This window comes from Triturus cristatus, chromosome 1_2, assembly GCF_964204655.1.
Source record: "Triturus cristatus chromosome 1_2, aTriCri1.1, whole genome shotgun sequence".
Lineage (NCBI taxonomy): Eukaryota > Metazoa > Chordata > Amphibia > Caudata > Salamandridae > Triturus > Triturus cristatus.
In genome coordinates this window covers 380,698,299-380,713,729 of record NC_140580.1, presented here as the reverse complement: position 1 = coordinate 380,713,729, position 15,431 = coordinate 380,698,299, and the positions used below count along the sequence as shown (strand labels likewise).

Below are 15,431 nucleotides of genomic sequence, written 5' to 3'. Positions count from 1 at the left end.
CTGTCACTTTTCCCAAGCTCACAGAGGTCAGTGCACCAGGCATGGGGAGGCGGCAAGACAGGAAAAGATAAGAAGGGGGAAGTGGAAAGCACATATAGAGGAAGTGATCATAAGGGAGAAAAGAGAGAGAAGAGAAGGAGAGGGAGAATTTATGGATGAAACGAGAGAGAGCAAGGGCAGAAAAGGAAGGGAGTGGGGCTGGTTTGAGCATTTTTGTTAGGACTGCTTTTGGTTCCCAAGTCCAGCCCTGGCTGGTATGATCTGGCCGAAATTCTTCATGGAATGGATTAAACTTACAGTAGCAAGTGGGATGGCTTTAAGTCGGGCAAAAGTGGTGTCAGAAACACCACTTGATGTTGTGTAAGACTACTGCACTATCATTTACACGAGTATTCCCAACATAAATATGTGCAAACTACGCGGGATCCAGAAGAAAGCTTGAAGATTTGCCTGGAATGGATGAACTGAAATCGCAGTGCACCTGAGCTGAAGTCCCAACACTTCCTTGCAAGGTGACAGAGAATTAAATTCAAAGTCTCATTCCCCACACAGAAACCTTATCCCACAAAATCGAATTCACAAAGAGCAGACTCAGAAATTCATTTTTCGAAGGTTGAATAAAAAACTGCCAGCAAGTTTGGTGATGAGAAAACCTGCTATTTTCAGCACCAAGAAACGGCAAAAATGATGGCATAAATGTTCAAAAACAAAGATTTAGGATTTTCATAATGGATAGAACAAACCTAAAATCTATATGGGCCGTCAAACATTTGTCTATTTCGTTCGAGTTCTGACATCTGATCTAGCTTGTAATGAGAACATGATGTCTGAAGTCGCCTGTAAGATATGTTTTATAGATTAGTAGTGATGTCACAATAGCCACACGGCTCCATCTAAACTTCTCAGTAAATTATATATTTTTTTACTTTTTTGAGGGCAACACAGACACAAGGAGGCGTATTTTGAGGGCTATTTTCTGCTTGCATTTAATTCTAAATAAGTTGTTACCTTTTACTTTTATTTAGTTTAGTTTAAGTTAGTTTTAAGTGAGATCTGCTCATTACTATGGCTCAATGGCATTAAAGCTGCTACATGTAAAATACGGATGTATGACGTAACAACGCGTGTGTATACAACGCGTGCAGTTACATTGCGGTTTTTACAACGAACTAGATGGCGTGCTAACATTAGAAAAGCGTAATTTACTATTCCAACTCCAGTCCACTTAACAGTAGGGAAGGTGTTGGGATAGTAAACTACACTATTTGTAATGTTAGCACGCCATCTAGCGCAAGTCGATGTAAAGACTTGCGTTGTACTGGCATTGCGTGGTTACATTGCGTTCGTAGTAAAATCCGCGATGTAACTGCACGCGTTGTCAAAGTTTCGTTGTAAAGGTTGTTCCCCGTAAAACACCATTCGTAAGGCAAATAGAATTGTCTTTACTTACATTTCTCGAGGGGTGCTTTTTCAAGGTCACGGCTTTCATACATTTTTCTGTGCAGCGGAGTCTAAATAAATTGATGAAAAAAAGATTTTAAAAATTAAAAAGATGAAATACAGACATCACCCGAAACATCAAAGGGGTGATAAAGGCAGCTAGCCACTTAATATGTCACAGATAACAAGCAAGGTTTTTTTCATTTGGGAGCTACTCTTTCCCTAACAGGAAGGCCTGATTGAGGCCGTCTGCAGCAGTCGCTTGCCCTTTGTGGTGTTTGCAGTGACCTTAATATAGCACTGGCCCTAACAGGAAGAAACATTGGAGACTGGGGGTCGGCTGCTGCATCCTGCGAGGTGCATGGCTAGGCGGTGAGAATACTATTCTAAGCTCTTTAAAAAATAAAATATTCTTAGACCGCGAAATGGGCTAAAAACGCTGCGCGCTATGTGGAGTCCTGCAAGCGGCAGAGTGCACAAGGTTGCGCTGTTCGCGCTGATTTTTAGAGACGGGTGTTTGTCCCATGCTGAAAAATCACAGCGAAGGGCACCATGCACAGCGCAAGAGGGCGTTGCTTCTTTCTGCCGTTCGAGTAGATGTTCTTCTCAAGTGGCAGCTATCTCAACGCGAACTGAAGGTTGCTCAATGCGAGTGGTTGCAACCATCCGAGACCGCCCGTGTTGAGAAATCTCGCTGGGAGATGTTCTAACATTGGATTTTCCTTGCTCGTGCTCACCAACTTAACGTTGGCGAGCAAGAACGAGGAAAAAACTCTGCTCCGGTTTGCGGAGCAGAGTTTTCAGAACTCCGCTTGCTATCCGGATAACAGAGTGCAGGAAACTCTGCAAACGGACCAGAGTTCATCACCCAGGCCTAATATTCAATTGTGGGCATTTCTGCTCAGAACTATCTCTGTTTTGTGATGTAAACACAACTAGAGCTAGCATTTGTTTTGTGGTGGATCAAAAATGGAAAGGGAGAAATAGGGATAAAGTGGCTCTAAGCAGAAGTCCGAAGAAAACAAGGTACTTCCTCGAAAATGAAACGGAGAGCATAGAGCAAGTCCATCTCCCTCTTCCACCATAGCGCAGCATCCCTCTCCCAGTCACTGGATAACCATAGTCATTTGGGATCAGATTATTGAAACCATTAGCAGACTACAATAGTACCTACTAAATGTGTAAAATAAATAACTTGATCACGTTTTTCAGATTGAAAGTAGTGAACATCATTTCAAGCTATTTGTTCCACTTTTTGTTCCACAAAATCATATAATAACTGGGGTTACTAGTGAAATCATGAGTAATCCGAAATTGTAAGGCATTGTCCCAGCCTAAATCTATATTTTAAGATCAGTTAGAAATAATTGGTGCCCCTGCTCTCTAATAATGGTAACCGGCATGCAACTCTTTCTCTCTCACGAGTGACAGCAGCCGACTCAAGACTTACCTCAGACTTGAGTCAGGAAAGCAAGAACCTTACTAACAATGTACCTATGAAACCCCAGCACCCCCGGATTAAGGCCTGATTTAGAGTTTGGAAGATGAGATACTCTCACAAATGTGACGGACATCCCTCCGCATTATCACATGTGCATAAGGCAGTTGCTAAAAGGCGGACGAGATACCCTTCATAAAGCACTTGTAATAAGACGGAGAGGCTGTCTGTCATGTTTTGACAGAGTGTCCCATCAACCACCAAACTCTAAATCAGGTTTTAAGACTGTACCTATGCCAACCTACTCCTTTACCATGACAGTACCTATGCAAACCTAAATTACTAATTGCAAACAATAGTAGACAATCTCAGGCCCAAGAAAGCTTATTTGACATGAAGCCAAAAGCTGTCATACCTCTCCTCACCAAAATACCAATCCACAGAGCAGACTTCAGAATCCCAGTCCAAGTCCTAGTCCTTTCTCACTTGGATGGTTACAGTGACTTCTTGAGCTGCATCCATGCATCCACATTGGCCCTGTTGAACGGTGACCTTTACATCAATACATACCTCACCAAAGGCCTGAAAGATGCACAACATCACACCCATCCAGGAGGAACTACACTGCACGACACCCTTGCCTCACTTACACTTGCGTCCTCTTTAAAACCTGTTGAATCACCTATAAAGCAGAAAGAGGTGCTCTGCAGAGTAAACCACCAAACCTGGGTCATTCCAGGAGCCAAATTTTTGGCAGACTTCAAACCAAGAAATGTACACTTATCCATACGTATGCCTAAGACACTATGAAGATCATACAGTTTCAAACACATTTTACTGTCGCAGTACAATTCACAGACTTACGTTATAAACTAAACCTTGGAAAACTCTCTCCTAACCTCATACAACCAAGAACCAAGAACCAACAGACTCCATCACTGGGCGGCACCCATAGATCTGCATGAGAAGGTAACCAGATTGAGAATGTCTTTTGCGCTTGTAGTAATCAAGGTAAGTGCTATACAAACACCAGATGCATGTGATTGACTATCCTGGTTGCATTGGCCAATCAGAGGTCTTGGCCTGTCTGGAACCTCCACATTTACCCTCTAGGTCCATTCCCTTCTGTCACACAAACATCACAAGCCAGTAGTGGTGTTAGCTATGTTGCTAACTGTGCAATCAGGGCAGCAGTGATACTATATCCTCTACTCAATAAGACGAAATTTGGTGTGAGCCTTGGCAAACCACATTCTTTCCCTTTGCTTCTCCTCCTTTACTTTCCAAATTTTGGGGCGCTTAGTAATTTATTGTCTTAACGACTATTTGACACCTTATCATTTGCAAACTGTGCCTTCTAACTTAAAGCAAAAGTCAGACAACTGGTTGATAGTCAAGTCAATGGAAAACTTACTTGCAGGCGTAGAGTCCAAGGAAATACAAGCCTGTTGCACAGAGGAAGACAGCTGCGGCCACCAGGAGAGCTGCAAGGGAGTAAAAAATCAATGGGATCACAGATGCATATCAGAAATAAATACTATGGTTTGTCACATCACCAAACGGAGCATAAAAGCAGGAACTGGGGGATTAGTAGCTGTTAATGTTCACTAGATGCCAACTAGGGCATGATTAGAGTTTGGCGGGCAGGTTACTCCGTCAAAAGATATCCGTCCGCCTGATTACAACTGCATTGTACTTATAATAAGGGAAGGGGATATTCATTGCATAGTGAAGGACTAATCCATCCTCCAGACTCTAAATCAAGCCCCTAGTATGTCTGTCAGTTTTGAATTCTGTTACTAATTTTCTCTGTACTACCTCCCAAAGGAATGCTGCTCCACTATTTATAACCATTCGCTCAAAGAAAAGTCGCTTCTGTGACATCGGAGCACTCAACCCCTGACTGCTCTTGTGTCATGAAACCTCATTCTGAAATTGGACTTGTTGCAGAACCTGTTTGAATCTTGCATAGTGTTTAGATTACATCCCTTGATGAAAGTGAAGGCAGGAACAATGGCCTCCCTTGGGCAAAATGTACTCTCTATAGGAGCTATTCTCCTTGGACAGATTTGAGACTCCTTAGATGATGGCTGGAGTGGTTCTTGTGAGCAGGCCAGTAAACAGAGGCCACTGTTAACATTGGTGCGTTCTCTTGAACACTGAACCCTTCCAAAAGATCGCAGGTTCACCCCTACAGAGAAGATCTGCAGTGAACCCTCTAAGACATTGAAAATTGAGGCCAGTCTCGAGCTTGAAAAGACCTATCTGAACGCAACAGGGTGTCAGATTATATTTACTACCAAGAAAGGAGACATCACTAAAGCGCCCAGCGTTATATTTAACATACTTTCACGCAGCGCAACGCTACAAGCCACCTTGCTGCTTTGCGTGAAAGGGCAGCCATGCACTGTATTTAACATCATGCCCTCTCCTTGCACTGGCGCACTTTTGATTGCCTAGCGCCACGGCAGGCACCCTTGCACCATGGTCGAAGAGTGCCTGTGTTGTACGCAGGATTGTTTTTGAGAAGGAAGGGACATCTTCCTGCACAATTCTGAGAGGCACTTTCCTCTTTCTATGTGTACTGCAGAATGTAACACACACAGAAAGAGGAAAAAACAAGGAGAAATAAAGACATTTCCAGTTCTACCACTAATGGTAGATCTGAGAATGCGCCAACATTCATGAGTGGATGCGTGGGAAGACCCACGCTCCACTCATGGAATGTCTCCCTGGGGTAGAGTAACGGAAGGCAGTGATATTCGCTGCCATGCCTTACTCCACACAAGGTGGCCTTGCACGGCTTGATAAAACTAACTTTAGTGTTACGTCAACTTGCGCCCCCTTGTGTGGCACAAGGGCGACACAACACTATGATAAATATGGGCCCCAGAGTGTATTGAAACTAACAGAGGATAGTCAGCTACCTTAGGAGCCCCCCAAAAGTTTATAGAAGGGTAATTATGATTTTAGGTTGACATCTGTAAAACAATGTAGCAAACTAACTGCAATGTAAATTGAAATATGAGGATTCTGAGTTTCTTGTACTTTTGAGCCGGATTTCAATCAGGGAGTCAATAGCACTGATAGGTGACCGAGGACAAAACATGCAGACTCCATTGATATGAGTCACAAAGATTTTGCTGTGGCTTACTCTAGTACTTATCGATTAAATGGCAGTTACAATAGCTCATTAAAGAATGGGCTGAAACTGGTCAGCATGCTCCTTGTGGGGTATATAAAGGTTTCCATGGGAGTCACTTACTGACGGACATTCCTGTAACCAGAAGGTGTTTTACTCATAATAATGGTACCTGTTTCATCTCCTCAACATCATTTTTTGCAACTTTCTAGATGTTTCCACACATAGGCCTCAGGTGAACCCCTTGCTGTCTTTACCACCAGTTTGACCACTGTGACTGCTTGCCATTGGTACAACTGACAAAAAAAAACAAGAGTAAAATAGTTGTGCTTGCCCTGGCTGGCAGAGCCATAGTAGGTCAGGCCTTCGAGGCAATAGAGGCAAGCAACCAGTGGCGGCTCCTCCGCTAAGTCGGAGGAGCATCGCCCCACTGCTTTTAAGCAGTGTAACTAAGGAAAATAAAATTATAACGTGATGTTATTATCATTTAATTTGTTACATCCACTTTGTAGACGGCAGGCGGGCGGGGCTCCTGTTCTCTCAGATCAGGGCAGGGGAGAAGTTGTTTGCCTACTCCTAAGTGCGCAATGGTGCTTTGACCAGCCCTCTCGGGCCAGCTAAACCATCATGCACACTTTGCATGTTCTCCTTGTAGGCTGCATTACAGTCTGTGTGGAGAACATGCCCAGGCCACCAGTTCCCGTCTGAGCACCAAGCCACGGCACTCAGACCAATCACAACGCTGCATTGCAGCGTTGTGATTGTTCAGGGGAGCCTGGCAGTGCTTCATGGTTCAGCCAAGTCCAACGGACGAGAGACGTGGGACACAGCGATACGGTAAGTGGTTTTATTGTTTTTTTTTATTTACACCCCCCACCATCCCCAATCCCTGCCAGCCGCCACTGCAAGCAACCTCAACCCCCAACGTTGAGGTTGGGATGCCCCTGCCTGCCCCATGGGCTCCAAAACAGGTTGTGACAGGCAGGAATTCACACCCTAAGGTCATTACTTTTCTAAGCGTAGTGCCATGTTTTCCATGTGGGACTGCCCCTCAAGGCTTCGCCTGCATGAGAAATATAAACTATTGTCATGAAAATACTTCTGTAACATTCCAGACTGTATTACCAAACGTCGCTCAGGAAGGGATCTCACGAAGCAAGTCTTATCAGTTGGAGGGGGAATGGGCAGCTCCAAAATAAAAACCATAATTGACAAACTAAATAGACCTTGCTTTTTATCAGGGACTTTTTTGGTTATAATTGAACAACTTTGTGTGTGTTGCTTCTAGCACTCGTAGAATGGAAATCCCATAGTCTTTGGCTACAAATTCGACATTGGGAATGGACACCTTTGCTTAACAGAATACATTAGCAAAGTTAAAGAAAAAAGAAAAAAGGTATGAATGGGAGTCTGACAATGTTTATGTTGTGAACTTAAAAGGCATACACAGCAAATTATTGCATAGTAGATTTTTTGACAAAGGGGGCAGCATCTTCTCTCCACTTGCATGTCTTTAATTTCTAAATAAAAAGCTGTAAATCCAACAACATCCTTTCATGACAGCAAAGTAAAAATAAAATGAATATGCAAGGTAGATTAGTTAATAGCACTGTGTCTTTATGACAGTCTAAGGCATGCAAAAGCACACAATTGTTAAACAAAAAGCAATAAATCAACAATTAAGATGCCATCTTGTCAGCAGAGTAAATACATCCAAGAAATGGCCCTGGGTCTCACTTACATGCAACATGATGTGTTTGCAGTCTACCAAAAGTGCTACTTAATCCCCATTATCAAAGCCTAGTGGCAACACACATATGACAATGTAACTATATTCAAAATGAAATCGCTTTGATGGACAACCCTTCCAAACATTGGCAAACAATGAAAACCATATGAAAGACAAGAGTTAAAGGGGGATATACCAGCTCACTCTGTACTTCTTACTGAGCTTGTTGAAGGACTGATGACATGGGTTCTATGATAGATAAGCTGACTGTCAATGTAAAACGAAGAATCCTCTTTTCAGAAAGGATAGTAAATGCAAGAAATGATGCAGTTAGCGTCGGCAACAACAATCAAAAGAGCATGGAACAGGCATATGAGGGTAATGATTGCATGAAGCTGAAAAGGTGAAGAATACAGCATAAGACACATCATAAAACAGATTAAGGAATTAAGGAGCAGCAACCAGACAACCTCCTAATCATTGTGTACACAATAAAAAGTCTGGGTGGCTCATTGATGGAGTGGACGGAATTATACCTGTTAATAACTTTTACTCTCCTACTGAACTCTTTTCTGCCTTTGCTGGAATATTCCTAAAAAACCTATATAGCTCCTGGAGATTAGAGGATTCAAACCCTGGACCCACCCCGTGCTATATGATGTAGACTCTTACAAAGTGTTGTCTTTGTTCAAGTCTATTCTCTCACCTCTCCTGCCTCTGTTTGTTAGCTACATAGGTTTTGTAGGTAGGCATACAAACTCAGTAGGAATATATATGTCTGGTAAATTAACATTTCTCTATTCCACTTAAAGTCAGGTGAGGAATGAGATAGTGAAGGTTAAACTGACGTCCTGAAGTCCTTTAAACCTAGGGATAATCCATATACACTAATAGGCCCAAAGCATGTTGACCATTTAAGAGACAGTGAGGGAGGAATCCTAATAATTACTTTTACCCCTCTCTATCCTTGTGTTGTTTTTAATTTTATATAGGACAGGCTAATACTGAATAAAATGTACATATATTTTCCTGCTCCAATGCAATGTTAACAGTTAACAGATCCTTGTTCTGGAAATCCCCCAAAAATAACATCTCTTCTAGAGAGCAGGATGAGCTCACGTTGCACTACGAGGCTACTGGTGAAGAAGGCCCCATGATGAAGCATGTCTCAAAGTGTGAGTGAGGGGCAACTTCTTATTTTTAAGAATATTCAAGCAATGTTAGAATGGAGCTCAGCAGGAAAGGAAAAATGAAATACGCCAAAGGCCTGAAGACCGGCCTCCTTCAATCTATATAGGGGTAAATCACAAACACTAGTTTTGAATTGTGCATTCAATTCAACATGCATAAAACAACTCACTTATGGTACCGTTTGCCACCTTTTTTTCCAAAATTTAGAGGAAACCCTGAGGCAACTGCTGTTTCACCAGCTTATTTGGTGAAATTCAGGTCAGTTATTTATGTCCCGCCATTTTCAACGTTCACTGGCCGTTGCTGGGGTTTTACCTTTTAGTCATCAGCAGAGCCACCACATGCACCCCCTCAGGCATGAAAAAAAAGCTGGATTGGCGTTGAGAAAAAAGACACAAATCAAGAAAAATGAACTACTTTAATGTCTGCCGCCTATGCAATTGCAACCATGGCTTTATTGATGGTGCTTCACCATTGATTTTTAATTAGCAACCCACAGCTAATATCTCTCTTTTTTTTTAAAGTAAAAACGGATGAAGGCTGTGGGTTGCTTGTACAGTTAACAGACATCTTGTACATGGTGATTAATAGAGGGAAAATGAACACATATTTTGTAAGCAATTAGGGAGGTAAATGGGGTTTCAATTGAGATGAAAAATCATGATATTAACTATTCTGTCTCTAAAAAAATGCAACAGATTACCCAGTCCCCCAAAGTCTTGGTGCACCAATCTCTTTCAGAGATGGGGGAACAATATGTTTTTCATCAATTGAGCCCATGTAGGCTCCATCAATAGAAAAAATCCTCCGAAGCTGTGATGGAGTAGGAGCTGTTGGCAGTGCTTAATTTGAGTCGGTGCTTTCCGGAGCTCGGCACTGGCACTTAATTGTCAGCACCGGTGCTTATGACAGACTGCCACATGGTGGCGCTGTCTGGCCATATCAGAGATGGCCACAACAGCAGTTAAGTATTAATTAAATATATTTAAAAAATGACTTTTACCTGCCGCCCAAGTAATTCTTATAGCTTTGGGGGCCTGAAATAGTCCGAATTGGCACACTTGTAGAAGTGTGATGGTTAATAGTTGAGTTGTTACCATCACTGGCAGTGCTGGCAGGGGAAGTCTGAGGTGCAAGCTGCAGAAGAATCCTGACAAATTAAGCACTGGCTGTTGGACGTTGGATATTACACCATCTGCCCTAATTTGGATGGTCTGTGTTTCCTGGTGGTCACCACCAGGAAACACCTGGCTGTGAGAGACAGAAACAAAGTAATGACCCCACACCCTGAGAATTTGTTTCAGAAAAACACAAACTTTGGGAAAGTTTGATGAACCGCAATCAAAACCAACAGAGACTGTCCACTATATGTTCGGTACATTGAAAGGAACTTCCATTATGGCAGTTGTACAGAGATGCCTACTAGGTCAGCCGTCATCTCTAAATGTGACAGGCAATCTTCTGTCAGGGTGCCGGGCATAACACCTTTCACCATCAGAGTACTCTCTGTCAAACTATAAATCATGCCTTTTATCTTTACGGTTGGCCTTCTATGAGTGATGAGACACATTATTGATCTAGGCTAAGAAATTAAAAAAATTAAATAAGATAAAGCAAAATAAATTAAATAGGCCTGCAGTACAGTGGTGCTTCTCTGAAAGGATGTAAGGTCCTTAGGCTGCTTTTCAGGTAAAAACAACCATTCCAAGGGCCCTCTTTGACCTCAGTTCTTTGGTTAGTAATACCATGCAGGTGTAATCCCTTTGATTCTGTAAAAAACAGGGTTTGCAACTGCAAAACCCTTTTACATATGTACTAAACTCATTTTACAATCCCGAAAATGTTTCCTGGTCACAAAAAGGGTTTAGAAATCATTGCCGATTTGCAATTTGGAAGAAACATATTAGGGGAGTTCCTTCTACACCGCAAATCGGTACCTTATTTATCAATTGTTTGTGACCATAATTGAGGTCACAAACTATTGATCTGTTACTGACTCCCAAGCTAGAGTCGTAACTGATCGACAAAGAGGTAGAGGTCCTGTTTGGACTTCTTCCCCTTCGGGAATCGATCTGGTAGCTTCATGGGGTGAAGGCAGTGGTCCAATGGAACACTGCCCGCTCTCACTTAAATTTCCAGAAAACATTTTTTTTAAATAGTTTCCCTGCTTCCCGTAAGGAACTCAGTTTGCTTAAAAATAAGTCTTCTGATTTGCAATGCAATTATAGGGATGATAGTCTGCTGTCCCTTGCAAACCACAATCCCTGTGTTTGTAGACAACCACAGGGAGTTGGCAGACAGGGTGCACTGCGACACCCTGCAATACGTTATTTTGTTAACCGATCTATTAGTACATAGGTCAGTTCGCAAAACAGATTGTCCGGAAGTGAACAGTGTCATTGTCAAAGCATGTCAGCTGCATTAGAATGACTAGGCTCAGGCATGGCAAAATGAGTCTATAATCGTGGGATATGCTTGAAAGACTCCTGTCTTTGGCTGTGGAACAGAGGAAGTCATGGCACTAAGCTTTGGGATTGGAGCATGTGGCCAGAAATGACCCAAAATTAATTAGGGGCGGCCTGGGCAAGAGCTACTAGACTGCCCTTTGATATTCACAGCACTGCCCTTGCCATACCTGGTCTGAGGGGCATGAAGGAAACAACAGGAACAGAAACCTAACCGGGCTCTCATGAGCACATTTCCTTTCTGTATTTCCCATTCTTTGCTTTGACCCAACCCTTTCATCAGCAAATCAGAGGCTGTTGGGTGGTGGTGGGCTAATGGTGGAATAAAGAGTAATTCTGGTGTTGTCTTCAGCGATCACAGTATGTACTGTCAGTTGCGCTATCCTGGCATTTCTAGGAATTGGCGTCCAAGTAATCCACATGTAGTTGACACAGGAGGACTCTCGCAGTTGAAGATACCACATAATATAGCACAACCATTTGAAGGTCCAAGAAGAAGAAATTTTTTTCCTTTAATCTGAAGAAACCTTGACTCTTTGCTAGTTTGAGATCAAGAGGGAGCTCTGAGGGTAGATGCTCCTGAGCAGCAGTATTAGGGAATTGAATGATCCTGCAACTACAAAATTAGTGTCTGCTCTCCCTTTTTTCTATTCACTATAACATTAAGATTATTAAGAATAAATAAAAATTGAATATATATCGCTACACTCACGGAGAACTTTGGAGCCGCTCGCTACACTCACGGAGAACTTTGGAAGCTGGTCTTTGTCCTGTTTGTCTTGCCCAATCTGAGGGGACGCTGTATTGATTGAGGAGGGCCCGCTACGGAGGCTGCCGAATCCGGGACTGCGAGTTCCAGGGTGCTTTGGGACCAACTTAGTCGGCACACCTGGTTACTCTTCCCGGCCACGCCCCCATCGTCATTACTACCTCTCGCGGCCCCCGCTTCGCGGGAGCCGCTCGCTACACTCACGGAGAACTTTGGAAGCTGGTCTTTGTCCTGTTTGTCTTGCCCAATCTGAGGGGACGCTGTATTGATTGAGGAGGGCTCGCTACGGAGGCTGCCGAATCCGGGACTGCGAGTTCCAGGGTGCTTTGGGACCAACTTAGTCGGCACACCTGGTTACTCTTCCCGGCCACGCCCCCATCGTCATTACTACGTCTCGCGGCCCCCGCTTCGCGGGAGCCACTCGCTACACTCACGGAGAACTTTGGAAGCTGGTCTTTGTCCTGTTTGTCTTGCCCAATCTGAGGGGATGCTGTATTGATTGAGGAGGGCCCGCTACGGAGGCTGCCGAATCCGGGACTGCGAGTTCCAGGGTGCTTTGGGACCAACTTAGTCGGCACACCTGGTTACTCTTCCCGGCCACGCCCCCATCGTCATTACTACATCTCACGGCCCCCGCTTCGCGGGAGCCGCTCGCTACACTCACGGAGAACTTTGGAAGCTGGTCTTTGTCCTGTTTGTCTTGCCCAATCTGAGGGGATGCTGTATTGATTGAGGAGGGCCCGCTACGGAGGCTGCCGAATCCGGGACTGCGAGTTCCAGGGTGCTTTGGGACCAACTTAGTCGGCACACCTGGTTACTCTTCCCGGCCACGCCCCCATCGTCATTACTACCTCTCGCGGCCCCCGCTTCGCGGGAGCCGCTCGCTACACTCACGGAGAACTTTGGAAGCTGGTCTTTGTCCTGTTTGTCTTGCCCAATCTGAGGGGACGCTGTATTGATTGAGGAGGGCCCGCTACGGAGGCTGCCGAATCCGGGACTGCGAGTTCCAGGGTGCTTTGGGACCAACTTAGTCGGCACACCTGGTTACTCTTCCTGGCTACGCCCCCCTTTCTGACCCCTCCTATTGATTGAGGTCTCCGCCCACACGCGCCAGCGGGACGCGCCAGGGACGCACACCGGCGTTCGAGGACGGTCGAGATCGGTCTCGGTCAGCTCCCCTGCTACTTTGTCCTCTCGTGCCCCCTGATTCCTGTCCTAAGGCAGCCCTGGGAAAATGGCCTTGAGGGAGACACGGAGTAAGACTCTGATGGCCGCTGGGAAGTCCCAATGCACCCTGGACAGCTATTTTGCTAAAGCTGGCTCTTTATTAATTGAGGACATTACTACACTTGAACGACGCATCTCCCAAGAAATTGAATGGGTAAGGAGATCATCGTTGGGCCCCCTAGCCTCCGCAAGGACTCCAGCTCAGAGACTTGATGGCAGTCAATCAATGGCTGGGAGAGAGGGCTCAATTGAAATGTCTGAAACAGTCAGATCACCATGTCCCATTACAGCAGGCGCCTCTAATATTGATTGTACCATTCCATCTCAGGTAGATTTTAGCATATTATCCTTCCCTCACCAAAGCCCCCTCATTTTAATTCCAGCCCCAATACCATTGTACACGGCAGGGAGGAAAATAGTTCAGGGGCTAAGTTGCCAGATCTTAACATGGTAGGGGCGAGAGAAGGAGCTATTCCTAAAAATAGTAAGAAGCCCCAGACGTCACGGGGGAAAAAACGTAAAAACACCAAATTATTAACTGCACCACAGAGCCAGAAACCTGAGACAACCAACAAACGTCGAACCCCACTACAACCTAAAGGGTTCTTGCCACCTAATGTATCATTTCAGAAATCTGATAATATTGGATCAATTTCTGGGGAGGAGGATATCACACTCTCTGACATTCACAAATTGATGAGGCTGTTGCTCAAACCACTAGAAGCACGCCTGGGGAAAATTGAAACCTCCCTAAATTGTATTGCAAAGGAATTGGCACATATAACATCTCCTTGTGTAAAAGATGCCATAGCCCCAGATATTGACCTGAGTGGTGTGACGAATAAAATACCCCTCCCAGCTATAAACTTGAATCCCCCTACTATTCCCTCAAAACCCCATATTCCCCCTCTTCAACTCAAATTACCAGTCACAGACCAGGCATTAAATAGAAATTTAAAAGAGAACCCGCCTGCGCCTGGCATTAAGGGCCTGAACAACAGTAATATTGGGAAACAAACGACCATTAATTTACCGCCTGAGGCCAGCCCATTTACAGTAATTTTAGCAGGTGTCCCTGCCTTAAAAGAATCAACGCAAGAGTCAGTTGAATCGCTTAAAAATAAGGTTATCAATTGGCTCACAATTAACAGACCACTTCCCGATGGAATAAACAGCCAGGTCTTGATGGTAAGAAGAGCTTCATGGCTGGGTGGTGTAAAGAAATCCATCCAGGGAGACTGCGTCTTGGTCAATTTCAGGGACCCTAGGACAGTCTCCCATATAACCAACTGGCCCTATTGCGATAGGGGAACTACAATCCAAGCTCTACCACTATCTTTCTTCTATCCATCCCCACTACAAGTGCAGGGAGAGGGTGATTGGGAACTTGTACGCGGCCGAGGCTGCAGGCGGAGCCACGAGAAAAGGGGTATCCACTATATGAACGATCTATCACACCTTGACTATTTCCCCATGCAGAATAGATTAGGGAGTTTAGATTGGGTGGATTGACTGCTCTGGAAAAGCAGTAAAGAGGAATGCGTCCCACTTTCCCTAACCAAGGAATCTAATTCTGCGAAGGTTGAGATCAAGAACCTGATAGCCAATTACCCTGTATATCCTGATATCCCGCCATGTGAGGCGGTGATTTCCGTAGCCCCTATTCCTGCTACGAATACATCCCCAATGCACGAGCTGTGCAGTACCCCAGTTGTAGACGAATCCACAGGCAGCATTAACTCCCCCGTTCTAAAAGTGCTCTCATGGAATGTGGCGGGCCTCGTTAACAAGTTGCATTGCCCAGAATGGAACACATTTGTCAGGAGTAAAGACATTTGTATGTTCCAGGAAACCTGGGCTTGTGACGAGGTGACGTATCCAGGATACGCGTCATTTTCCATGCAGGCGAAATGGGGAGGGAAAGGACGTCCCTCGGGTGGACTTGCAACATGGTTAGCAGCAGAATTGGGATGCAGCGCTGTTTTACACCCACTTTCCACGGAGGATATTCTTGTGGTATCACTGAAATG

At 44.5% G+C, this 15,431-nt stretch overlaps 1 protein-coding gene across 1 annotated transcript in view; it reads right to left on the bottom strand.

Annotated features, from left to right (window-relative positions):
- Positions 1–15,431, bottom strand: part of LOC146867398 (heparan-alpha-glucosaminide N-acetyltransferase-like) — a 1,041,362-nt gene that overhangs the window by 689,791 nt on the left and 336,140 nt on the right. Inside the window, exons 5-6 of the mRNA XM_085605125.1 lie at positions 4,293–4,362; positions 1,451–1,511 (exon numbers count right to left, since the gene is read on the bottom strand). Of these exons, the coding sequence (XP_085461251.1) occupies positions 1,451–1,511; positions 4,293–4,362 (131 nt within the window). The remainder of the gene's footprint in view (positions 1–1,450; positions 1,512–4,292; positions 4,363–15,431) is intronic.